The 26,466-nt window shown below is 49.2% G+C and overlaps 1 protein-coding gene across 2 annotated transcripts in view; it reads left to right on the forward strand.

Moving 5' to 3' along the window:
- Pax5 (paired box 5) overlaps positions 1 to 26,466 on the forward strand; it is a 180,074-nt gene that overhangs the window by 127,521 nt on the left and 26,087 nt on the right. For both annotated transcript variants that reach the window (XM_076843275.2, XM_076843276.2), the window contains one exon: positions 11,768 to 11,869. In XM_076843275.2, coding sequence (XP_076699390.1) covers positions 11,768 to 11,869 — 102 coding nt within the window. The remainder of the gene's footprint in view (positions 1 to 11,767; positions 11,870 to 26,466) is intronic.

Below are 26,466 nucleotides of genomic sequence, written 5' to 3' on the forward strand. Positions count from 1 at the left end.
GGAAAAGTGCTGAGTGTTCCGGGGGAACATGGAGGAATCAGGTGCCAGAAGGCCTGGGTTTGAATATGGCTGCATCTCTTACTGACTGCGGGGGCTTGGGCAGGTGCCTCATCTCTCTGTGTTTGAGTTTCCACTTTTGTGAAATGGGGATAATAGTTTGCCTTACAGATATTTTGAGGATAAAATCTGTAAAATGGGCATAATAAAAACCTCATGATGGGGTTGCTGTGAGTATAGAAGGAGGTAAGACATCTAAAGAGCCTGGCCTAGACTCCAAGGATCCTCTGGAAGGCTGTAGTTCTATTGACCAGTCCCAGAGGTGGGCCCAGAGTTCAGGTGAGAGGACACAGAGCCACCCCTCCATAAGGTTTCAACTCAGTTCTGACTCCTAGCTCCACCTGACCCTGCCAAGTTCCAGGGTCTAGATGTGCTCTGGAGGCAACTGGGGAGCCTGTATGAAAGGGTGAGCGAAGCGGCGGGGGTGGGGGTGGCGGGGGGGGGCTTCATGTCTGACACCTGATGCTCTCAGAGCTGGCTGGAGGTCTCCTGGGGATGAGTCTACCCTTTGGAGGCCAGGTCCTCTACCAACATCAGCTATGGCTTGCCTTTGCCCAGCCCTGCCCTCTCTCCCAGATGCATCCAGAGCTTACATCTTCCCTCTGTTGAGCATTCCAAACTCACACACATCCAGGGGACAGTAGGCTACTTTTGCCCCTTCTCTACACTGTCCCTTCAAGGCTTCCTATTAGTCATTTGGAACCTGACCTTGGACTTTCCCAAGGTTCTGACCTGGCATTATGTGGGGAATGACAACCTTCTGTAAAGGGATTGGAGAGGCCAGCGGTTAGCTCCTGGATTTTATGCACTCTACTCAGAGGTCCATCGACTACTCATCCTCTTGTACAGCTGCGTGGTACTCTGCGGCAAGTTCATATCACAGTCCATTCAACCGGTTTCAGATGTTTGGGCATTTAGATAGTTTCTAATCATTTTATAGTTACATATAATACTGCAATGAATAACCTCATACATGTACAGTTTTGTATTGCTGAAGTTGCACTTATCTTTAGGGTAAATTTCTACAAGAATCATTGCCTATTCAAAAGGTAAATGCATGTATAGTTTTATTAGATGTTGCTAAATTCTCCTCCACGTGGGATTGTACCATTTTGAATTTAATTTGCTTTTCTTGTATATGAATGAAATTGAATATCTTTCAATTCATCTTAAGGGTCATTTTATAGATAAATATTTTTGCTGAATTTTTTGTTATGGATTTTTTTTTTTTTTTTTTTTTTTGGTACCACAGATTGAACTCAGGGGCACTCGACCACTGAGCCACATCCCCAGCCCTATTTTGAATTTTAGCTCCTCACTTTTTGCTGTGGCTGGCTTTGAACTCATGATCCTCCTGCCTTAGCCTCCTGAGCTGCTGGGATTACAGGATGTTATGGAATTTTTGATCTTTTCAATTTTTACATGTTTTGATGGATAGGGATAGCAGCCCTTTGTCTGCAGTATATGCTCCAAATGATTTCTCCCAACTTGTCACTTATCGTTGGGCTTCATGTTGTATTTGTCAGCCAAGAGTTTTTGTTTGTTTTGCATAATCCGGTTGTTTTCAGTCTTTTCATTTATTGCCTCTTTTTCCCCCATATAATAAATTTATTTGGTTTAAAAACAGTTTATTTAATATTATGTCCTTCCAACATTTTTGGTGCCAAATGACCATTTAGATGATAATTTCAAGAACAGTAACAATTAGTCCAAAATTTAAAAAAAAGAAAATTCATTCAAAATAGAAGAAAAATCAGTGAGCAGAGAAAGGGGTAAAGGGGGAGGGAGGAGGGATGGAATAAGGGAAGAAGAGTGGAATCAATCTGACCTAAGTTTCCTATGTACATATATTAATATACCATAGTGAATCTCACCATTATGTATATTCACAAGACAATAATTATTAAAAAAAAACTATAATAGCAGAAATATCAGTAATAGAGGAAAGTGAACAGGAGGGAGGAGGGGAGGGGAAAGGGAAATACTGGGACTGAATTAGAGCAAACATACTCCATGCTTTTATAATTATGTCAAAATGAATCCTAATATTATGTATAACTGAAAAGAACTAGTAAAATAAGAAATAAAAAAAATGGTAGCATTACTGAGATATAATTCACACACCGTACAATCCATGCATGTCACACGTACAATTCAACGGCTTTGGTATAACCACAGAGTGTATAACCATTACCACAATCAACTTGAGACTTGAGACCATGTCATCAGAGCCCCCCAGGAGATCCTATCACCGTCAGCATCCCCCCTTCCCCACGGCCAGCCCCTGGCAATCACTACCTGTTTGCTTCTATAGATCTGCCTATTTTGGACATTTTGTATGAATAGACTCGTATAATATGTTGTCTTTGGTGATTGGCTTCTTTAACTTAACAATGATTTCAAGTTCATCTGCATGGCTGCATGTGTTGGTATTTCATTCTTTTTTATTGCCAAATATTCTATTGTAAGGATACACCACATTTTCTTTATCCACTCACCCGTTGACAGACATTTGAGTTGTCTCCACTTTTTGGTTGTTATGGAAATGCCGCTAAGAATGTGCAGGTACAAGTTTTCGTGGAGATATTCATTCCCGTTTCTCTTGGGTGTACATATAGGAGTGGCCATGCTGGGTCCTGTGGTGATTCTACTCTTCACCTTTCCGGGGACTGCCAGGTTTTCTTCCAGAGTGGCTGCAGCATTTTCTATTTCCTCCAGCAGTGTATTGAGGTTCGGTTTTCCTCATCTTTTGCCAAAGATTGTTGTAATTTGTCTTTTTGATCTGACCACTCTAGTAGGCCTGAAGTGGTGTTTCTTTGTGCTTTTGATTTGTATTTCCAGAATGACTAATGATGTCGAACATCTTTTCATGGGCTTGTTGGCCATTTTATTTATTCTTCTTTAGACAAATGCCTATTCAGATGCTTTGCTCATTTTTTAATTGGTTTATTTGTCTTTTTATTATTAAGCTGCAGGAGTTCTTTGTATAGCCTGGATACAAGTCCTTTATCAGAAACATGATTTGCAAATATTTTCTCCCATTCTGTGGCTTCCTTAATGGTGTCCTTTGAAGCACAAATATTTTTAATTTTGATGAAGTTCAGTTTTTCTATTTTTTCTTTGGTTGTTTGTGTCATGTCTAAGAAACCATTGCCTAATCCAAGGTCATGAATATTTATGCCTGTTTTCTTTGAAGAGTTTTATAGTTTTAATGCTTACATTTAGGTATTTGCTCCGTTCGGAGTTAATTTTTGTATGTAGTGTGTGCATCTGGTTTTGAGTGATTGTTAGGAAGCCTTTTCCTGAAGCTAGCTTAAAGAAGAATGCACCTGTTTTCTTCTAATACTTGTATAGTTTCATTTTTTTACATTTGTCTTTCAGATATGTTTTGAGTTTATTCTTATGTATGGTGTGGAGAATCAATCTACTTAATCTTTTTTTCCAAATGACTCTCCAGGTTTCCTAACCTCATCTTTAAAAAGTCCCTATTTGCCTCTGTAGTTTGAGATGGCTTCAGCATCTGCTAAATTTCCTGTATAATTGAGTCTGTTTCTCAACTTTCTATTCTATTCTATTCCATTTGTCTCCCAATCAAACAGATTTACACTTTTAATTATAAAATTTATGGCTCTGTAGAATGTTTTAACATCTGGGAGAGCCAGTTCTCTTGAGGGGACTGAATAATCCTGTAAGAACAGCCTGTAACTAGAAGTCAGGACATCTGAGATGAAGTCACATACTCTGTGATTTTGAGCCTGGCAATACTCATCTCTGGGCCTTAGTTTCCCCAATTGTACAACAGGGGTAGGTGCCAATTCTTTCCCTCTCTCCCAGAATTAAGAGTGAGTTATTTTAAATCAAGTATTTTTGTCTTGAGTTCCAAAGTTCCATAAGGACTACTTGCTAATAGTAAGCAAGGCCAAGTCTTGATGATTTTCTCTAAAAAGACAAGGTTACATGCAAGTTGGGCAAGATGTATTTACATGCTCTGGTGTCATATCGGGTTTAGAAGCATCAATTTGGATTTAGCATCCTGGTCCAGAGGTCTGAATCTGACCTAAGAATGAGCCGTAGTATCTCCCCAGCCTGGGGACATACCTGAGATGCTGAAAATACCCAGACTCTCTGAGGTCACAGAATACACAGCTCAGTGCCAGGAGAGTCCTTAGAGGATATCAAAGCAGATTTCAGGCTTAAATTCTCTCTGTGAGTGTCCCACTAGGAGGTGTCCAGCTTCTGCTTGGATTCAGATAGATGTCCTTAGAAGGCCCCAGAAAGTGTGTTTGGAAGTAAAGAATAAGCCCAGCAGTGGCCACAATAGTGCTGCTTAGCAAACCACACTGAGACTCAGGGCTACAACAGCAATCACTTATTCTTGCTCATGCCTCCAGAGGGCGGCTGGGGACTGACTGATCTAGGCTGGGCTTGGCTCCAGGATAGGTTGGGTCCATCTCTGCTTCACATGTAGGCCCTTCTCTTTGGACCAGAGCATATTCTCATTCATGGTGGCTGATGGGGAAGCACAGAGGGGCAACCCCACCACACACTGGGTTTCAAGCTTCTGCTTGGCCAGAGTGAGGCACGTGCCTGAGCCCAAAAAAACTCCTGGAGCAGAGCAGACTCCTGTGCTCTGGTGGGAGGAGCTGCAAAGTGTTCCTTCCGGGTTTTTATAAAGGTTTACTTGGCTTAAAAAGTGGTTTAGGACTATGTCATTCTGTAGCTCAGGAGGCTGAGGCAAGAGGATCACAAGTTCAAAGCCAAACTCAGCAACTTAGTGAGGCCCCAAGGACTTAATGAGACCCTGTCTCAAAATAAGAAAAAATTTTAAAAGGGCTGGGGATGTGGCTAAGTGCCTATGAGTTTAATTCCTGGTATCTGTGTGTGTGTGTGTGTGTGTGTGTGTGTGTGTGTGTGTGAGAGAGAGAGAGAGAGAGAGAGAGAGAGAGAGAGGGAGGAGAGAGAGATTGATTCCGAATTTTTAAAGTCTAATTACCATCTTTCCCAAGTTGATGGTGTGCCAGTGGGGTGCTTGGGGCCTAGCACCCCATCTTCTACACTGTGCCACACGGGTCTTGCTTACATCTTCCCATAATCCTCACAGCAGCCCGGTGAGAGGAGTGGAGGTGGAGAGCGCAGGCTTATAAGTAAGACTGACTGGGTTTGAGACCTCACCTTTCACTTACCAGCTATTGAGGAGACACTCTTCATGCCTCAATTTCCCCTCTCAACAAAACTGGTTAATTGTAGTCCTCTAATAGGGTCATGGAGAGGAATAAATGAGTACATGTGCACCAGGCTCACAGTCTGAGTATTGGCTATTAGTATCCCCATTTCATAGATTAGAAAACTGAGGCTCAAAATGACTAAGAAACCCCCTCAAGGTCACACAGCTGGAAAGTGGTAGGAAGAATCTGCACCTGGTGGTCCTGACACTCCTAGTCACTGTGCTCTGCTGCCTTGCTTTGTATGTGGACTGCAGTCAGTCCCCTGTCACTTCCCTTGTGGAATTTCGGAAGCTGGGGATGAAATGGATAATGTCCATCAACAGCCTCCCCCACCATGACTGACAGCAGGAGCGATTCAGGAACTCAGATGACACAGACAGCTGTCAGTCCCTCACTTCCTTGCTCACCGAGGTGACAACCTGGGCCCTTGGCGTCCCTGACTAGACCATGGAAAGTAAATGCAGCCACAGGATGAAGCCTTAGTTCTAGGGACATTCTCTGGATAAAAATGCAGCCAATACAAAGAAGCCCCTTGGTAATGGGGGGCTCAGGGACAGAGTTATTTGGGGAATATGTGTGGCTGTTTGTCAGCTCTTCGCAATGCAGTGTCATCCCAGTGGCTGGGAGGAGGGATTGGACAGGAATGAGCCCCTGGCATGATGGCAAATCCTGGGCAAGGCTGGAGCTGGCACAAAGCCCCTGTGGGGCTGAAGCTGGAGAGCTGGCTGCCAGCGCGGGAGGTCTCCAACCCTCCGGGCGACAGGCACAGGCACCAAAGGGATGCGTAGAGAGTCCCGAGCTGCAGAGGAACGGCGAAGGCAGGAAGCTACATGCGGGGCTCCCTTGCCCTTTGCGTATGTGCTCACTGGGGACACTAGGACTATCGGAACCTGGGACACGTTGGCCTCAGACCTCTTTTTAAAACTGGGGAGACTGAGGCTGGCGGGGGAGGGGAGCGTGACTTGTTCTGAGTCTCATAAAAGTTCAGAAGCCAGCATGGGACTGGAATCAGCCAAAGGGCTCTGGGTGGTCTTGTCCTGCCTCCTACAGACAGTTAGTTATTGGGTGCTTGCTGTGTGCCAGGCACCTGGCAACCCTGCCCTTGTGAGCTCAGTGTGGCAGTTAATGCTGGCAAGTTTCTTCCCAAACAGACACTCAGCCTCGGTCTGGCTTCCACAGCCCATGGTTGACTCCACGATCCCCTTCCTGCTCTCCCCTGCTCTTCCCTTCCCGTTCCTCACCTGACTAATCCATCCCCCTCCTCAGCCTTCCTTCTCTGTCCATTTTCTCCTCCCTGTCAGCCCCTCTCCCCACCAACAGAGGCTCAGGCTGGGGCCAGGCCACTTGGTTCTGAGTCAGGGACCACCCTAGGGACAAAGGGAAAATGCACCCATGGGCTATGGCTCATGGCCCCAGAGCAGACCTAGGAGGCTTGGCATGTGCCACCCTCAACAGTGTGAGCTTGCGTTGTGGAGGCACCCTCCCCGCATGCCTTCTCTTGAACGGGCTGCAGTAACTTACCTTTAGTACAGGGCCAAATGCCTGAGCTGAGCACACCTCGTCAGCCACCATCCCACGCCTGCTGTGACCAATAAAACGAGCTCCCGTCATTCTTCTAGGGGGCCAGCCTGATGTCTTCTTGCTGGAGTTGTATCTTCCTTCCTAAATGGAAGCCCCAATAAAAGCCTCTCCTGTGTGTTTTCTCACCCAGTTCTATTTTGTTTCTATTGTCATCAGGTCAAAAGATCCCAATGTCCAGCATCAGTTCAAAGCCTCGCTGTTTCCTATTAGTGATGTTCCCATAGACAGGTTCCTTAAACTCTTCATTCTTTTTTTTTTATTATTATTGATTGAAAAAATGACAGTGGAATGCATTGCAATATATACCTCAATTTTTTATATCACTATTTATATATAAAGTATGTTGAACCCAATTCGTGTCTTTATACAAGACAAACTCTTCATTCTTCAGTTTTTCTCTGTTGTAAGGTGCATATGATAACTGTTGACACCTCATAGAGTCACTAGGAATTAATGCATGTAAAAAAGGAAGAGGTTACATAATATGAGCTGTTTGATAATCACCAGTATCTTCACCTCCAGCTTGTGGGTTCCCCTGCTCCATGCCTCTCTTGCACTGGGGACACGGTGGGGAGCAGGGGCATCTTTGGAAGAGGCAGTTACTTCAAAGACTTGAAGGGCTTAGAAAGGCTCCACAGAGGATCAGACGCTCAAGGGTGGGATTTGGAAATTGATATATTAACCTGAGAGCCTGACCAATATTTTAATATTGAACCATCCTTGCATACCTGGAATAAACCTCATTTGGTTGTGGCTTTCTGTTGTGTTTCTAATATCACTCTATCAGTGATTACATTCAATCAGTGTAATAAGTTAATAGTAGCAAGAATGAAGAGCCCAAGTAACTTGTGACTGTATTAGTACATAGTGAAACTGGCCTTCACTTTTTATTGTTTGTGCTACCTTTCTTAAGTTTTTATATCAGCATGATGTTAGCTTAGTGAAATGGATTCAGAGGTGTTGGTTTTTTATATCTGGGGAGAGTTTAATAACAGAAGGATATGTACCTTGAAGATTTAAAAGAACTTTCCAAAATAAAAACTAACTAAAATTTGCCCCGTAAGAAGCAAAACGGGGTCTGGGGCTGTAGCTCAGTGGAGAGCACTTGCCTAGCATGCGTGAGGCACTGGGTTCGATCCTCAGCACCACATAAAAATAAACAAATAAAATTAAGGCATTCTGTCTATCTACAAGTACAAAAAAAAAATTTAAAGAAGAAGCAAAATGGATGAAGCCCTAGCATTTTATTTATTATTTATTTTTTGTACTAGGGATTGAACCCAGGGACACTCAACCACTGAGTCACATCCCCAACCCTTTTTAAAATTTTATTTAGAGACAGGTTCTCACTGAGTTACTTAGGGCCTCACTAAGTGGTTAAGGCTTTGAACTTGCAATCCTCCTGCCTCAGCCTCCCCAGCTGCTGAAATTATAGGAGTGCACCACCACACCTGGATTAAGGTTCTTACTTTTTAAAAGGACTTTTTTTTTCTATTTCTTCCAAGGTTATTGGGCTACTAACATTTTCTACCTATTATTGGGTTACTTGGGTAATTTATGTTTTCCAAAAAGTTACACATTTTGTTCAGAGTTCCACATTTATTAGTGTGAAGTGTCTCTTCTTCTTCTCCTTCTCCTTCTCCTTCTCCTTCTTCTTCTTCTTGTCATCTCTTCTGTGGCTCTGGTTATATCTTCTCCTCATTCCTTATCTTGATGTTTGTGTCTTTAAAAAAAAAACTCTTGGCCTAGTTGGTCTATTTTATTGGTTTTTTCAAATAGCCATTCTTGGTTGTGCTTATTGTTGGGTCTGCTTTTCTGTTTCCTAATTCATTATTTTCTGCTTTTTCTTTATCGATTCCTTCTTCCTCTTTTCCCTTGATTCTTTTTATTGCTTTTTTATCTGGCTTTCTGAGTTGAGTGCTTCAGTGAGGCTCTGATTTTCTGAACCTTTGCTAGAGGGATCAAGGTTTTAGAGCATATGTAACAGTGGCAGAAACCGTTGACCAAACAAGACCAAAAGGGCAGCCAGCTATGGAAGGGAGAACCCAGTCCCAGGAGGCAGGAGAGCTGGGCCTCAGATCCACTGTGCTTCCCTCCCAGCATCCTCTCATCCATCCTAAGCAGCTCTGGGAAGCGTGGGCTTCTGCACCAGGCAGGCTCCTATCAGAACAAGGCCCTCCACCCTTTAGGAGGCAGATGTGGAGTCCCCCTCTTATGTCCCAGCCTCCACCCCCAACTGTTAACCCATAAAAACTGTACAGTTGAGTTTCCTTCTGCAAACTGGAGCCAGTAAGTAATGGTGACAGTGTCCCAGCTGGGAGGCAGCGGAGCTTCTGCACTGGAGCAGACAGGCCCACGCTCAGGGCAGGGGAGTGGAGTTTGACACTGGATTGCTTGGCTTCAAATCCTGGCCAGTAGTGCACCGCCTTGGATAAGTCTCTTTTTCCTATATATGGGGATGGTATTAGTACCTTTCCTCATGGGGTTGTTGAGGGTTAAAGGAGTTAACCATTTAAAATACTTAGGACACAGGCTCTTGTTTTATGATTTCTATGTAAGTGTTGGTAGTTTTCATCATCGGGGTGTGAGCCTGGGGGCGGGGCCAGGATGGGAGATGCTCCTCTGATTGGTGGGGGAGCCTGCTCATCAGGCCAGCCCCTGACATTGGCTGTCCTCTCTACCTGTCTCCCATTCTGGCCACTGTCATCTCAATCTTTGGCTGAGGAGTGTGACTTGTGATCACTCCGCTTCCTTGGATGCCTTTCCAGCAGCCTTCAGGCCTCTGAATTTCTGACAGCTGTGGGTGGGGAAGACTGCGCTAGTGCTCCCCACCCCACCATGGCACTGCTTGAGTAGAAGAGGTCTGGGCTATTAGGAAATTTGAGCTGAGGTACCTACTCTGCCACCTGTTCCTGTGGGACACGAGGACTCAATTTTTCCATCTGCAAAATGGTCACAGGGGTTGGTCAAGATGACCCTCCCAGATCCCTTCTTGCATTTATCCCTGAGCTCGATGAGGGGACCGTTATGGACTCCCGAAAGCTCCTGCTCCTCTAGCAGAGCCGCTTCTTTCTTTCACTTAGAAAATATTTTGGGCCCATGCCATTCCTGTAGAAATGGGAGCTGCCACCCAGTGCTGTGGGGGTTGGATTGGAGGAGAGGCACAGCAGGATTGGTCAGGACAAACCACCTTCCTCCACATTGTCAGCATGACCGGTTCTGCCAGCTTCCCTTTCTGTTTAACATGGGCTCTCCCGGGGAGTCACGATAGCTGTGATGGATGGGATCTTGTGGGAGACCAAGGTCTCCCAGAGGTAAGCCCTAGGTGTTTGCTCCCCACTAACAATGCCACATGTGAAGAGACTCAGCCAGGATGCCTAGTCCAAAGCCAGGCAGGCAGTGAGCAGAGGGAGGGGGAGCCTCCTGTCTGCTGCTGCCTAGTGTTCTGGAAAGTTCTGGACAGTAGGCAGAATCCTGTGGCATGCCACAGCCTCCAAGAGTTGCTGGGTGGTTTTGAATAATGGCACTGGAGGACTCTTGGTTTATTCAAGGCTTATCCCACATGCTGGCTGTTCTTTGGGGGGCATCTGTCAGAGGTGGCCCTTCTCCTATGCCCATCTATCTACTTGTGGGGCTCGGTTCAGCGTCATCAACCTGTGTGTGGCTGGACTCTAGGGGAGGCTGTAGAGGCACTCCAGGGCCTAGTCCGGCTGTGTGTGGCCAGCGGTTGCTCATGCACAATCTCAGGGCCTCTTCCACTCTCCCCACTCCCACCCCCATCCCCGTCCTCAGTGTCCACACCCAGAAGAGGCTGGCCTGGTCCCCAGGCCACCTCATTTCCTGCCCACTAAACAGGACGGATGGCAGTGAGTATATCCCTTATTTTTAGGAAAAACCGCTAATTCCCTCTTCAAAGATGGTGTCTTGCCCTCAAGGCCAATGGTAATCACAGAACAGTGTGACCCCCACATCTAGGTTATTGTTCTGACCCATGGTCACCTTGGGACATAAAACTGGCCGTAGGAATTTGAAGGGCTGCAGGCCCTACTCTCACCCTAAGAGACGACGGACCCCGGCAGTGCCTCCCTCACAGTGCTCAGCTACCTCAGGGTTTCTCCAGCCTCATCTGGAAGCAGGTGCTCTTGGATCCTTGGATGAAGCACAGGCTTATTCTGTTAGTGCCACGTCTTATGACAAGGCAGGCTTCCTAGTGTGGAATATGGGTCATCACTACCGCAAGGGGTGGCTGCCTGCAAAGAGCTGGACTCTCATGGCTGGAGTGGCCACCCCTTGAAGACAGAGGCCTTCACTCTGAGTCGCAGTCCTGGAGCGGCCTTTGGAGTCGGGAGGTGCTTCCTGAATCAGCACTGAGTGAAGGAGTGGCTCAGGGCCAAGGGCTAGACGTGGGGCTGGAGGGACTGAGGCGGAAATGCCACTGCCCACTGGGGGGCCATCAAAGAAGAGGAGGAGGGAGGCGTTTGGAGAGTCTTTGAAGGTAGTGGTGTCAGACGGTAGAGCTGGAGGAAGGGGACTGTGCAGAAGGCCCCTCAGAAGCACCAGTGAGAAGTTGGGGCTGTCCAAGTCACTTGGGGAGGAGGCGGCCCCAGTAGGCTGGCACCTCTGCCGGTCCACCTCCCCAAGGGGTTCTGGTTTCCCAGGGACAGGCCAGAGCCCTGACTGGGTTCTTGCTGAGTGAAGCCAGGATGGCTGGAGGTGTGTGTGTGTGTGTGTGTCTGTGTGTGTGTGTGTGAACACAAGCACGCATGAGTGGAGGGGGAAACCGGGGGCACGTTGGCATTCAGCGTCCGGACGTGACAAATGTGCAGACGTGTCCGGGGAGCTGTGGACACGAGCAGCTGGCCGCGGAGATGCTCACCCTGTGATTTGTTGCTTTGATTCCTCAGGCCGCGACTTGGCAAGCACGACCCTCCCCGGGTACCCTCCGCACGTCCCCCCCGCCGGACAGGGCAGCTACTCGGCGCCGACGCTGACAGGGATGGTGCCTGGTGAGTTTGCACTGTCCACATCTCCACAGCAGGACGCGGACGGGGTTTCGAGGGGGGGCATCCCCCCAAACAGCCCGGGTGACCTCGGCGCTTCTGAGAAGCAGACCTGAATAAATCAGGCGGAGGTCTGGCTCAGCCTCTTCCCTGCAGCTGGGTCTGGGACAGAGGCAGCGGCAGCAAGGGGAGGCCATCAGAGAGAGGCAGTCTTCGACTGTCACTCAAACAGCCCCTTGTTGGCTACCTGGGGAGTCTGAACACAGAGGGGTGCGGGGCCAGCAGTGGGGGGCTTCTCCCCAGCCTCCTCTCCCTCCTCCCTCTCTCTCCCACCCAATTCATGTGGCAGAACCCCTGAGCTGCTCTTGGCCATCTTATTCCTTGGGTGGACGATGGTGTATTCAAGACTGGCATGTTGGCTGCTGGGTTTGGGTCACCAGATTATAAACTAAACACCACTGAAACCTAATCTCCTCTGGTCAGCGATGTGTTGGTTTCAAGAAATTTGGAAAGGAGACCCCAACATCACACCCCCTTGCATCATGGAGCTGGGGCACACATAGGTGTGGGGTGGCCGGGTGTTCAGGGCATTAGCATAGCAGGGATACCCAAGTACCCTTTTATGAAAGATGTCAAAAATTGGGGAGAAATCAGGTCTCCGTTAGATGTCACTGAACTTCCTTTATGGGGCAGCATTTTCTCATTTGGCCATTTGCAGGGGTCACACCTCTTTTCAGTGCCTGGCCCTAATACACCACTGACTCTCTGGGAAACTAGAAAAGCCAGAGGACTTCTCCCCACCCCCCACACCACTTTCTCTTTGGAGTTTCACAATAGCCCTGAGAAGCTGGCAGGGTGCCCTTCCTCCTGCTTTATTAGTGGTTATTTATTAGTGATTATTAATTGTTTGCTAATAATTAATAATAATAATAATTATTATTATTATTTTAAAAACTTGAGTCCAGAAAGGGGCTGGGAGTGCCTGGGTCACCCAGAAAGGAGGAAGCAGGGCCACCACTAGAAGCTGGGTAGACCCACCCTAGACCCAGGCAAAAAGGACGCCAGGACGGAGCCCCACAGCAACCTACAGACCAGGGGAGTCTGCAGGACCAGGGGAGGCGCCTGCACCCCACCTTCCAGCACACACTAGAGACTGCCTCAAGTAGGACCGAGTGTCTTCATGCCTCTTCCCCAGGGCTGTCCCCTAAAGATAGCCCATGTCACCCATGTGTGAGCCCCTAGGCTTGAGGACTGACTCATAATGGGAATGTGGACAGGGCTTGGATGTAAGGACCAGCATCCCACAGGTGTGTAGGAAGCCCTGTGTGGTGATGGGGTGGGGCCAGCAGCAGGTGAGATCACGGCAGAGTGGGCTTCCCCCAGGCGGCACATCCTGGCACACAATACCAAGTCGTCCCAGGAATCTAAATTCCACCCTGGTCTTCCAGGTTGTGTTGAAGATGTATTTAACAAGGTAGGAGGATGGAGCATATTTCATTTAACGGTTTGTTAGCTTGATTTATGACTTTTAAATATGAGACATATGGGAAATGGCCTCTGTGTGTGCTCTTGCCCTGGGCCTTGCCAATGCCAGGAAGATCTGCCAGGTTCCACCTGCAAAACCTTCGCCTTTTCTGCTACAAGGATGGGCCCGTGGCAGGTCCCAGGGAAATGTTGCAATCAGAGGTGGTGGGGCCCACGACATCGTTTGTCATCCAGCTTCTCGTTGCCCAATCTTCAGTCAGTAGGACAGATCCCAAGCAATACCCGGGAATGGCCCTTCATATTCATGCAGCATTTTATAGAACGTGAAGTCCTTTCTCTAGAACCCTTTGACATAACAACCCTGCGAGGTGGGCAGGCTCGAGGGTGGAGACCCAGAGAAGTCAGGGAGCTGCCCACGGCCACACAGCTTGCAGATGAGAAATTGATCCCCTGCAGCCTCCCCCTCTCGTGTGCCCAGTGCTGCCTCTGTGATGGCAGAAGGGGAGGCAGCAGCAGCACCATGCCCCATCCTAAGGGCATGTTAGTAGGTTGAAACCCAGGCCACCCAGCTGGGCCTCCCAGCTCCCGCTGCAGACCCCTAAGAGGCCTAGTTCAGAGAAGTGTCTGAACTTTCTCGAGTTTATCCAAACAGAGCCTGCCCTCTGGCCCTGTGATTCCTCCAGCCCTAATTACCAGGTTCCACACACAAATGGCTGTGGGCCTGGCAGAGCCCCCGCAGGAATGGGTGGAGGCTCCTCATCCATTAGTGGTGGCAGCCAGACTCACAGGACCAAGCAAGGGCACGGTCTGACCTACTCTGCTGGCAGGAGCAAGAAGGGGTGACCACAGGGCCCCCTGGCGCTTTGTCCTGTAGTACAGAGGGAGGCTGTGCAGTATGGAGGAAGGAAAATAAGAATTTTGGCCAGGGGGCTGCTGTCCCAGAATCCCAACTCCGCCCTCTTCTGTGTTTCTATTCCCTTCCCTTCTCCTCTTCCTCTCCCAGTGCCTGGCTTCCTTGCTTTCTCTTCTGCACCTCCCAGTACTTGGTGCCAGTTCAGCACCAGGGCTGGGACGCTGAGCTTAGTGGGCACAACCCTTAGCTCCAGTTCCTCAGTCATGTATTTGGGACTCTAGTTTCCACACCTGTTTTTTGGGCAGCCTGCGCATATTGTCTTTGTGAGCACTGTCCCCAGCTCAGAGAAGGCCCCTCTTTTGGCAGAGCCAAGTTTCTGCCCTTTGGGCATAGCAGGATATGCCCCCAGCTGGCTTTCCTGGCCTCTTCTCTCAGCTCTCCACCCCTGACCATTTGCTGATTCCCAGCATGCCTTGGACTCTTACTGGTCACTGGCTTTCCTCACATTGTGCCTTGGGTTGGATTACTTCCTGCTCGACCTGTCAGGATGCAGCTTCATCCTTCAGAGCCAAGTGCAAACATCACTGGCTTCAGGAAACTTCCTGGTGTGGCCTCCACTGGGGCTAAAGTGTATTCCCCATCAGCTCTGCCCATGTCCACCGCTCTCATAGTGACCTTCTTACCTTCTGCACCCTTCACAGTCCCTAGCTCATTCTAGGTCCTTCTGTGAGTGCAGGCTAAGGAGGAGGTGCAGGGAAAATTACATGGGCCTGTGTATCAGTTTCCTGTGGCAGCTGTAACAAATCACCACAAATGTGGTGCTCACAACTTAGAAACTTATTCTCTGACAGTTATAGAGCCCAGAACTTTGCAATTGGTATGACTTGTCCCCAAATCAAGGTGTTGGCAGGGCTGCGGGGACATTCTAGGAAAAGACCTAGGTCTTTCTTCTGTGGCTGTCCATGCCTCCTGGCAGCCCTTGTCTGGTACTTGACTCCAAGTCTAGGGTCTTGACCTCTCCCTATTCCATAATTTTTTTTTTTAAGTACCAGGGATTGAACTCAGGGGCACTTAACCACTGAGCCACATCCCCAGCCCTTTTTTGTATTTTATTTAGGGACAGAGTCCCACTGAGTTTAGCTTAGCTTTGCTAAGTTTCTGAGTCTGGTTTTGAACTCGTGATCCTCCTGCCTCAGCCTCCTGAGCTGCTGGGATTACAGGCATTACAGGGTGGCCCCCCCTGCTCCATCTTTACATCACCTTCTTTGTGTGCCAGTCTCCCCCATCTCCTCTCTTATAAGGGAATGTGTGCATTTAGGACCCCCTTGAATAATCTAGGATAATCTCCCCATCACAAGATCCTAACTTAATCACATTTGCAAAGACCCTCATCTCCCTTTGTGCCCCATCATATAAGATGACATTCACATATTAGGTTCCAGGGATCAGGAATTTCAACTTTGTATTTGTTCAGATTTCTGATTCTTTACCTCTCTGGCTTCTGAGCCCAAGAGGCACTCACTTCATGGTGACTGTGCTGAAGGTAATGATCCCATTTTGCAGACCCAACAGGCCTATTTGCCCTTTGGAGAAAGCTTTTGAGCTTTCTGGGGAGCTGTTTCTCCGGCTTCCCTTTCTCTGAGATTGCTCAACTGCAGTGGTCAGTTTCGGGTATGGAATGGCCTTCCCTCCTCACCTCCAGCAGGCTCGGCAGTGCAATCTACAGAGAAACTGGAAACCTTCCGGGTTGGCTTTCCCATGTAGGCTCTGAAAAACATCAGCTGACACTGCTTCCCTTTATAAACAAAGGCAGCCAGGCACAGTGGCTTATGCCTATAATCCCAGCGGCTCAGGAGGCTGAGGCAGGAGGATCACGAGTTCAAAGCCAGCTTCAGCAAAAAAAGTAAGGTGCTAAGCAACTCAGTGAGACCCTGTCTCTAAATTAAAGAATACAAAAAAGGCTGGGGATGTGGCTCCGTGATTGAGTGCCCCTGAGTTCAATCCCTAATACCCACCCACCCCCCAGAAAAGGATTATAAATGAAGGCTTCCATTTATCCTTTTTGCTTTTAGGATACACAAAGGAGGGGCTGCCTCCAGGGTGCATTTGGGCAGTTGAACTTTGGGACCTGAAAAAATAGACATAACATTGTTCTGTATTTAATGTTGGCTTGTTGGCTTGGTTTCATGCTTTCTTTGAATTGGATTTGGTCATCAGGGTGTTGTCCGTCCTCTGGCTCCAGGGCATCCCCACATCTGCAAAATGTGGCTTCTAGTTGTTCTGTAATGTTTGTAGATTCTGTTTCTGCAGCTCTGCAAACTCTGCAGATAGCCCTTTGCTGATCGGGTATGTTGAAGAAAGCATATCTGATATATTGTATCAGTTTAGAATGGAGACAGTTTTCAGATTTTATTTTCATCAAGTCTCAGCAAATGCCAAAAGTTTTGCACCAAAGATTCCATAGTGTCTTGATGGGTGTAACTGCTTGATTCCTGCCTGAAGGTATTTGTGTAACGTAACAGATATTGACATGGCATTTGAAACTCTTAAAAATTCTGGGCTGGAGAGGAAGTAGAAAGGGAGTTCACTGCCTTTGGCTTCAATGAAACAAGGGAGTTCACTGCCTTTGGCTTCAATGAAACAAGGTAAGCGTCTTTAAAAACAGTCGTGTGCCCTGTCTCATGACCCCTTACTTGACTCTTGTTTTGGGGTGTTAGGCCACAGTGCCAGGAAGGCCAGATGGTATCATGGTCTTTCTTCCCTGGGTTGCAGCTGATGCAGAAGCTGGTTGATGGGAGGCCTGTCGGAGCAACATGCATGGAGGGACATGGCCAGGTCTCTGTGGTCCTGGGCACTCTGCTTGCCATGGACTGGTGGACTTCATTTCAAGATGCCTTGCAGTTAAGTTGCTCACTGAACTAACAGCTTTTATTCTCTCAAACAATTAGGAGGAGAGGGTGAGGATGGAGCAGAGCTTGAGGGCAGAGTCGGGGTCTGGAATAGCGGCAGGACGGGGCAGGCACAGGGTCTACTGCGCTCTGGCAGGAGGAATGAGGCACCTGCTCTTCCCCCTCCACACTTGTGGCTTCTGTGCTTAAAGGACCTCAACCCAGGGGCTGGACTGGGTGGCGCAGCCTGTAATCCCAGCGGCTCCGCTCAGGAGGCTGAGACAGGAGTATCACAGGTTCAAGCCAGCTTCAGCAACCAGGAGGCACTAAGCAACTCAGTGAGACCCTGTCTCTCAATAAAATACAAAATAGGGCTGGGTGACTGAGTGTCCCTGAGTTCAATCCCCAGTACCTCCACCCCCCCCACACAAAAAAAGGACTCAAGGTGTAGTGGTGGTGCATGCCTGTAATCCTAACAACTCAGGAGGCTGAGGGAGGAGGATTGCAAGTTCAAAACCAGCCTCAGAAACTTAACTGAACTCTAAGGAATTTAGTGAGACCCTGTCTCAAAAAATAAAAAGGGCTGGGGATGCACTCAGTGGTTAAGTGCCCCTGAATTTAATCCCCAGTGCAAAAAACAAAAGGCTGGTCCCTTGTACCCTTTTGGGTTTTGTCTATTCAGAGAGGCCTCCCCCATTACCTAAATGTGTCAATTTTCTGTTGCTGTCATAAAGAATTGCCACAAATTTGTGACTTAAAACAATAAAAAAGTGTTATCTTCAAATTCTCATGGCCAGAAGTCCATAATGGGCCTCCCTTGGCTATAGTCCAGTGTCCACAGACTGAGTGCCTTCTGAAGGCTCTCAGGAAGAATCATTTTCTTTCTTTCTCCAGCTCATAGATGCTGCCTACCTTCCTTGGTTTGTGGCCCAGTCCTTCTTCTTCAAAGCTGGCAACATGGAGAGAAGAGCCTGCCTCTCTCTTCACTCAGGAGGACTTTTGTAATGGCACTGGGCGCACTTGGATAACCAAACCTAACCCCTTATCTTCAGGGCAGCCAATTAGCAGCCTTAATTCTTTCTACCTACAACCTTAATTCCACTTTGCCATGTAGCATAACATTCACAACTTCCAGGAATTGGGATATTAGGCATTTTTGGCTGGGGGGCATTGTTCTGCCCACCATGTGCCACCTAAACCAGGACCTCCAGCCGTTCCTCTCCCAGAGCATTTTGGTGTTTTGCATTCACAGTACTAAGCACTATTGGAGTACTTTAGGGCGTGGCTTCCCTTCAGGCCTGTGTGGGTGTGTAAGGGTTGGACACTAAGCAAGGCTGTGGGTGTTGACAGCTGCGTCCTTGCTTCCTGGCAGAGTGCCTAGCACCTAGGAGCACTCAGGACTCAGTGGTTGAAATAAAAATGGGGAATTTTCCAATGAGAGCTTGGCTCAATCTGCTGTGTCCATAATGGGTTTGGGGGTAGAGCCATGTAGCTAAGATGCCAGGGCTGACCAGGGGCTGGAAGCAGCAGGTTGCTAGCTTGGCAGGCATGTGGTGAAGTTTAGGAGGGTGAGTGATTAAGAACATGTACTTGGAGCTTGACTGCCTGGTTGCTGTGTGACCTGTGGCAAGTTATATAACTTCTCTATTAGATGAGGCCCTAGTTTCCTCCTCATCTAAAATGGGAATGATGATAATAAACGTGAATTAAATGATATCATACAAGTAAAAATTCTTAGAACTTTTCCTGGCATACATTAAGCTTCATATGTGTCAACTAATAGTAGTAGCATTGCTTATTTCGGAGTCTGAGCCTGGTGTGGTATGGAGACAGCAGCCTAGCAGGCACACCTATGCGGGCCTGGCCTGGAAGACATCAAAACCAAAAGCTCTCCAGTGAAGCTCGGACCAGTGGAGTGTGTGGACCTATGGGAGAGCCAATTAGAGAAGAGCATAGTCACGGGAGAGCATGGCCCAGCAGAGTGGGGGGTACAGACCCTGAATGCCTTGGCCTGGAGGAAACAGAGAGGTACCTGCAGTTGGTGCAATTGAGAAAGGCATTTGGCAAAGGGAACGCCAAAAGCTGGGCCTCTGGGTCCTGGGTCTCTGAAGGGGAGCGTGGGGACAGAGCCCAGCTGCCGGCATGAGTTCCTGTGGGAGGGAGCACAGCCTAGCTAGCCCAGGTGGGGAAAGGGGGTTGACCAGAAGGGGAGGTGGTTGGGGAGGAGGCTGATGAATAGGTTTTGTATTTGTTTTTGGACTTGAACAAGGTTAGGTTTTGGCCTTGGCAACTTTGGGAGACCAGCAGACTTCTAGGCAAAGCCCTCTGTGGGCAGGTGGGGAAGCAGGCCAAGAGCACTGGGGTGGAGCCTAGCAAGCATGGAGGTGTGCCCCAAGAGAGGTGAGGGGTACTGTGGAAAGCGTGTGCAGCTGTGTGACATGCACAGTTCTGAGGCCTCTCTGACCCTGCCTCGGCTGCTATTTGTGAGGGTCATTGGAAATGAGGGTTGTACAGTTCCCTAGGCAACAACTGAGTGAGGGGGGGGGGTGGAGAATTTCTGGAGGGAAGGAGGAAGGGCTTTTTCTGTGCCCTTGGCAAGATCACCCTAGGTTCTGAGTCTCGCCTGTCCCACAGGCTTCTCAGTGGAAGACATGCAGGCCAGAGGGGGATAGGGTCAAGCACCAGGCAGGATGGTGGCTTGGCTCAGTCAGGGACACCTGTGTGAGTTGACATGTCATTTCCACTCTGTGGGTCTCATTTGGTATGTGAACCAGGGGTGAATATATTCCGCACAAGTCCATAGGTGATGCTGGAACAAGCCAACTGGAGTCAGGGAGACACTTTTTTGACCTTTTTTATAAAGAACCTTCCCAGCAACTAGAAGGGAAACCAGTGGAATGGGCAGACTTGGGAGGGGCCAGCTGCAGCCAAAGACAGCTTGTTGGGGGACTCGGGCATCGGATGGGAGACTGAACCAGTGCCCTCCGAGGGCCTCTCTAGCCCAAGCATTGGGTTTGTTCAAGTGGCGAGAGGCCTTCTTTCTTAGTTCTGCTTCCTCCCACCTCTAAATTTCTTCCTAAACTCTCTCTGGGGCTCCTGGTGGCTCCCAGGCTCCTTCCACGCCTTTGCCCACCCTGTCCTGGTCTCCAGGGCTCACACCTGTTGCTCGTTCCTGACTCTTTGCTGCCCTCTGGTGGCCTCTAGTCACTCTGCCACACCAGGAATGTGGAATTGACCCCAGACACAGCAAGGATGAAACTTCACATTCCTTCATTTGTTCATTCTCCAAACATTTCCTCAGACACTGAGCACCAGTTCTGGACTAGGTGTGGTGTTTCAGACACAGCTAACTGCTGCCCTCAGGTAGCTCACAGTCTACTTGAAAAGTAAGAAAAACGTCCCTACATGCTATGCTAAGAGCTAAAACCCAAGAACGTACAAAGTGCCCAGGAGATCAGGAGAGGGGGCCGCTGAGTCTGCTGGAGGAAATTGGGGTGGATGGGAGGAATCGGGAAGGCTTCCTGGGGGAGAGAGTCATTCGAGCTGGAACTTGAAGTGTAGGTTAGCCAGTTCAAGAAGACACTGTGGGTAAGGGACCCATGCATGAGAAGCCCCAGAGAGGCCAGAGAGCGCAGGCATCCAGCAGGAGCTGTGTGGCCAAAGCCTTAGGGGTGGTGGAGGAGAAGAGCTGGAGGGCAGGCTGGGCCTGATGGAAAAGGCCCAGGCCTCACCCCCTGCCAAACTCTGGGCACCAAGCAGCACATCTGGTAGCCTTGACAGAGGGCAGGCTCCGCCAAGGCAGATCTGGACATGAGACTGAGAGGTGAGACCACCTGTGTCCTCACAGGTGGGGAACAAGGGTCTGGAGTAACCTGATCTGGACACTGTATTTAAACTGAAGCTCCAAGGAACCCCAAAGTGACCCTGGAGTTGGGGAGAAACCAACACACCCATGCAGGCTTTCTGAGCTCTTGACTGCACTTGTGAAGGAAAAAAAAAAAAAAAAAGGCAAGATCAAAGACTCTGAGATGGAAAGGACATGGAAGGCCCGAAGGTCCTGCTCAAATTGAGATCTGGTTTTGATCCCAGCTGCCATACAGAGCGACTTTGAAACATGGCCTTAGGACTTCTACTGTCTCTTAAAATAGGAGGCAGGGGTAGGGATGCTAGACTGAATGCTCCCGAGGGGTCTTCCTGGTCCTGCCCCTCCAGGGCTGCTAAGGCAGTGGTGTCCATCCTACTGATGTCACCACCTGGCTGGACTGAAGGGCCTGAGCCCTGTCACCTCTGTTCTAAGTGGGCAGTTCCCTTCAGATTTGGTCTCTGAAGTGATGAGGCCACAGCCCTGGGCTGTCCTGTGTGGACAAGGAACTGAAGGAAGGAGCCTGAGAATGTGCTGATCCCACGTCCCCATATGGAAGCCCCAACCACTGCTGTGCAGACCAGGATAGACCTTCAGGGCCTTTGCACCTGGCCTGGGGATTCAGAGACTTAGGAATCTGGAGCCCTGGAACAAGCGAGGTAGCAGAGATGACAGAATCCATTCCATCCCGGTGAGCAGTGTGTCCCCTGGGGGAGTGTAGAGGTAGGGACGGGGACATCGTGGGCCCAGGCAGGTGCTGGGAAATGTTGTGTTTTCACACATGTCACACAGAAGCAGGGTCCTACCTGGGAAAGAGGGCCCTGCCCAAAGTCATGGGCTCCCTGGCCTGACCAGGAAGTGGGACATCAGAACTGGCAGAGGACACCTTCACCTTCAGTGCCACTCCAGGTCGGGGTCACATTGTAGTAGCGTCCAGCTCCATCTAATGGTGCTTGGCGGGACTCAAACCCAAGGCTGAATGTGCGGCCGTGGGGGTCCGACTGCAGCCTCCTCCTGCTGTTCCTCTACTGCTGCTTTACTTAAAAATACAAAATAAAACAACTGGCTTGTGATGGCTTTTTAGGAGATTTTAAAGGATTTGCTTTAGAAGAAACTGGAATATTTGTGGAAGGTCTGAACTTTGGGCAGATGAAGTGGGGACAGGTTGGGCTTGTTGTTCTTTCGGGGGCCCCCCAAAGTGTGGGTGTACCCAGTTAGTATAGGCGGAGCACGGGAGGTACATGGTGTCCCGTGGGGAATGGATGGCCTTGCTGGTCCTTGGACCTAGTCCTGAAGTACTGATGGTCAAGTCAGATTCTGACCAGAGGGTGGAGTGGACATGAATCCAAGAGATAAACCCAAAGGCTTGGACAGGGACTGCAGCTCGGTCCTCAGCTCCTGGCCACCGCCCACCGCAAGTGGAAGAGACACATGACTGAGAGTTAAGTGCTGAGATTGAAACCACTCTGCTGTAAATGCTTCCAGTGCCACTTCTTGCTGAAAGACCTGCCAAGAGGGCCTCATGGCCACCCTCTCTGGGAGGAGCCAGGCCTGGCCATGCTCTCCAGGCAGGAGTGTCCAGGGCTCCGAAAAGCCTTCGTCCTTGGACAACGGCAGGAGGTCTGCCGCTTCAGGCGTCCCACCCAGCTCCCTTGTCCTGCTCTTCTTTCCTTCTGCTTTTTCTCACATTATTTGTGAATGCGTCTTAGTCCCTGGCAGACTGGAGCTCTCGGAGGATGAGGTTGGTGTTCCACGTGGAGCCCGGAACCAGGACGCAGGGGCCCAGAGAAGTCCCCAGATAAAGGTCTAGGAGCTTTTCGGAAATTTACACTTTGAGGCCTGAAATTTTATTTTTTTGCCTTTTGCCTGTACAATTCAAAAAGGAACCTGGAACGCTGGCATTAATTAATGTTATATGAAATGTCTACACATTGTAACATTAACTTCATTAACTACTAAATTTAAGGCTCATCAAACTTTCATTATGTTTTAAAACAATTTTTAGGTTAGATTTTTCTCCCTCTGCAAGAGTTCTAAGTCTGTGCCTTGATTGCAGAGAAATCATAATTAGTCATTGATTAAATGACTTATGGCCAAATAATTTCAAAAGCAAGATTATAAAAAAATAAGTTTTTTTTTTCATTTTTAGAACAGAAATTATTATTGTGGCACATTTAATGTGCTGTAAGTTGGGGTGGCACCTCCTATAAAATGGTTCCTAGGTGGCTGGGAAGGAGGGGCTTGGGAGAGACCTGTTGACCATAATAATTAAAGCCAGGGCCTAGAGCTGATGAGGTAGGTAGCTACCCCACCTCCCTTCCTCCCTCCCCTCCCTCCCCTTCCCTCCCCTCCCTCCCTTTTAACTGAGCATTTACATGTGCCAGGCATAGCATGTGAAGGCCTACAGGGGGACAGGTGTAGTAACAAGTAAGCCCAGGGACTCTGGGAACACAGAGAGGAGAATCAGGCCTAGAAAGGGGATGTCAGAATTTCTGTAGAGGGCTGGGTGCAGGCATGTTTGAGGAGCTTTTTCAGAGAGGTTTGCTAATAGTGAAAGTGAGAAAGTGCCATTGTCCACATCAAAGAATGGGGAGGCCTACCGCCCAGCAAAACCTCTGAGTCATCTGTGATGCTTCCCCAGAGCAGGCCAGAGATCTGGGAGGAGACAATCCTCAGGCTTGTTGTCAACCTGGGAGGTTTGTTGTCCACTGGGAGGTGGAGTGAGGGGAGGGAGGTGGGAGGTTGGGTGAGGAGGGCCAGGGTCGCTAAGGTTCGGAGGCTGTTGCTCCTTCCAGACCCCAGCTTCAGTCTGCTGGGGCTGCTTCACTCCCTTTGGCTTGGTGGGATCTGCAGCCCCCGTCTCTAAGACTTCATGAGCTGCAGGCCCTCAGCTGGACCAGCCACCACCTCTACCCTGAAGGTCACCCCATCTGGAATATTTCTCTCCAGTGCCTAAAGCCCTCAGGGGCAGTGAGAGCCAAGGAGAACGTCCTGAAATGAGGCCCAGCCGCCCCTGCTTACGACCTAATTCTACAACAAGCAGCCCCCGCAGCCCCCGCCTGCATGGAGCTGTCCTATCTGAAGAGGGAGCACAGGCCTGTTATCCCCGCTGCCATCTGACAGTCCCTTGTCAGGTTGGAGCATTTCTGTCTCCTTCAGAGGCTAACTGAGCCCAGAGAGCTCAATCTCTTTACGTTTTCCTAGTTGACTGGAGGATATTTTAAAAAATAGTTTCTAATCTTCTTGATTTCAGTAGCAATGGCTTCTGTTTTATCTCTAATTTTGTTGACTGGGTCTTCTGCTTTTTGTCGTCTTTAGTTTGTCAAGGGCTTTTCAGTCTTTATGTTTTCTGGAGAGGCGCTGTGCCTTTTCAGGACACATGGCCTGCCTGCAGCAGCTGGGCCAGGACCCTGGAACTTGTGTCTCAAGTTCACCGAGCCCTGGTGCCTGGGATTGATCCGATTGGAAGGCTCCCTCAGGGCTAAGGATGGCTGTCCTAACCCAGAGTCCCTCATGGCTCAGGAGAAGCCCTTCCTGCAGGGGCACCAGGGAACTCACACTTTGGGTTCCAGTCTATTCCTTTCCTTTCTCCCTCCGCCTCATCCTCCTGGGCCCATATTAAACACTATTGCAGGGAGCCTGCTCCCCCTCCTGGGTCCTCGCCTCCCCTCAAGTGCACCCCCATGGCACCCCCGTGCTCTGCATCGGCAGGGCTGTGGTGGCCAAGTGTGCCCGTCTCCTGGTTGCTTCTGAGTCTACCTGGAACTCCTCTCAGAATCTTCCATTGACCAGTCCCTGCATACAGTAGGTGCTCAAGGGATGTGGGTGGACTTATTTGAATACAGCGCTCATCCCCTCCTCTTGTCTGGTTCAGAGTCAAGAGTTTAGGGCCCAGTCTGTAATTAAACAGGGCTTGAGCTCCATTTAAATGCACCCCCCACCCCCATATTTGCTCCGGTTTCTTGCTGGAAGATGCTGAGACAATGGCCCTTGTTACCCTCTGTTTGAGTTATTTATTTTTTTCACTTTTCCCTCCTTCCCCTCTCAGGGGACTCGCCTCTCGCCCTCATCCCTCATGTTTTCCCTTTCACTTGACTGTCACTCTCATTGTCCTCCTGGGGCCGGGAACGCGGGGTGACAGGCAAGGGGAGCCCAACCGGGCCAGGGAGGCTGGAAATATAGTCATTAATGGGACCCGCGAAGCCCAGATGTCCTCCCTGAATGCGGGTAATTTGTTTTTAATGAAAAACCACGCGGTGACCCTGAACAAATGAATTTTCTTTATAAGGAGTCTATGTGCAGAGGCTCCGAATAAAGGACCCGAAACACAGAGGCTTAAATGGAGGGTTGAAAGAAAGAGAGGAAGAAAGAGGGAAGGAGCTGGAAAGAGCAAGAGAGAGAAAAGAGGATGGGAAGAAAAAATTTTAAATGGACAACTGTGTTATTATGTCCTTTTGGGGGGGTTGTGAGGTATTGAACTCAGGGGCACTCAACCCCTGAGCCACATCCCCAGCCCTATTTTGTGTTTTAGTAGAGGCAGAGTCTCAGTGAGTTGCTTAGTGCCTCACCATTGCTGAGGCTGGCTTTGAACTCGCGATCTTCCTGTCTTAGCCTCCTGAGCTGCTGGGATTATAGGCGTGTGCCACTGCGCCCAGCTTATTATATCCTTTTGTCTCAAGAGCAATCCCAGGTCAAAAATTCCTCAGGCATTATCCTGCCAGAGCAGGATACAGGATGACAGTGGCCATTCTGAGGTCTCGTTCACGATAATGGTGAGAATATGAGCACCATGGGCCAGAGCTGTGCCATCGCTGAGTAGCTGCAGCGGATCCTCGCTGTAGCCTGAGGCAGGACAGGGGTTAGGAAGAGGGGTTTGCTTGGGGTCACACAACTAGTGAGTAGTTGAGGCTGGATGACTTTGCCAATTTGGAGTTGGACACGGGTTAAAGTTTAGAAATTGCTTTCTCCGAGGGGCACTAGAGAAGGGTGTGGTTTGAGCAGATCCGAGAAAAGGAGAGGGTTCTTGGGTTGAAGTAAACACCATATCACCTAGAATTAGGCACTGGGGCTTTGTGAGTAGGCAGCCTTTGCAAAAGTGCTTTGGGTGGGAGATTCCTGCAGGGGGGACTCCTGGGAATGAACCAGTGGAAAAATGGATGCAAAGAAATTGGCATTTGCCTTTCGTGGCCCTGCCCTTGGCTTTGGGTGAGTCCACCCTATAGGAGACACGTGGCAGGCAGTCAGCAGAGGCCAAGATTGGGGGTGATTGTGCAGGGTGAGGCAGGGCCACACCTCACAGAGGGCCGGAGATGGCCCCTGTACATGCCACAGCTACTTCGCCCTCCACGGTGGATGGGCAGGGACTTTGCCACTGAGGACATGGCAAAGGCTAGTGCAGCGTCACGGGACAAGTCAAAGCAGGAGCCAGGCTGGCCCTCTTTCTGGGCAGTAGCCTGCTCTCTTGTCCCCGCTCACCCCCAGTTCCTTCCTGAAGCAAGGAAAAGAAGCATTTTTG

Source organism: Callospermophilus lateralis, chromosome 2, assembly GCF_048772815.1.
Source record: "Callospermophilus lateralis isolate mCalLat2 chromosome 2, mCalLat2.hap1, whole genome shotgun sequence".
Taxonomy (NCBI): domain Eukaryota; kingdom Metazoa; phylum Chordata; class Mammalia; order Rodentia; family Sciuridae; genus Callospermophilus; species Callospermophilus lateralis.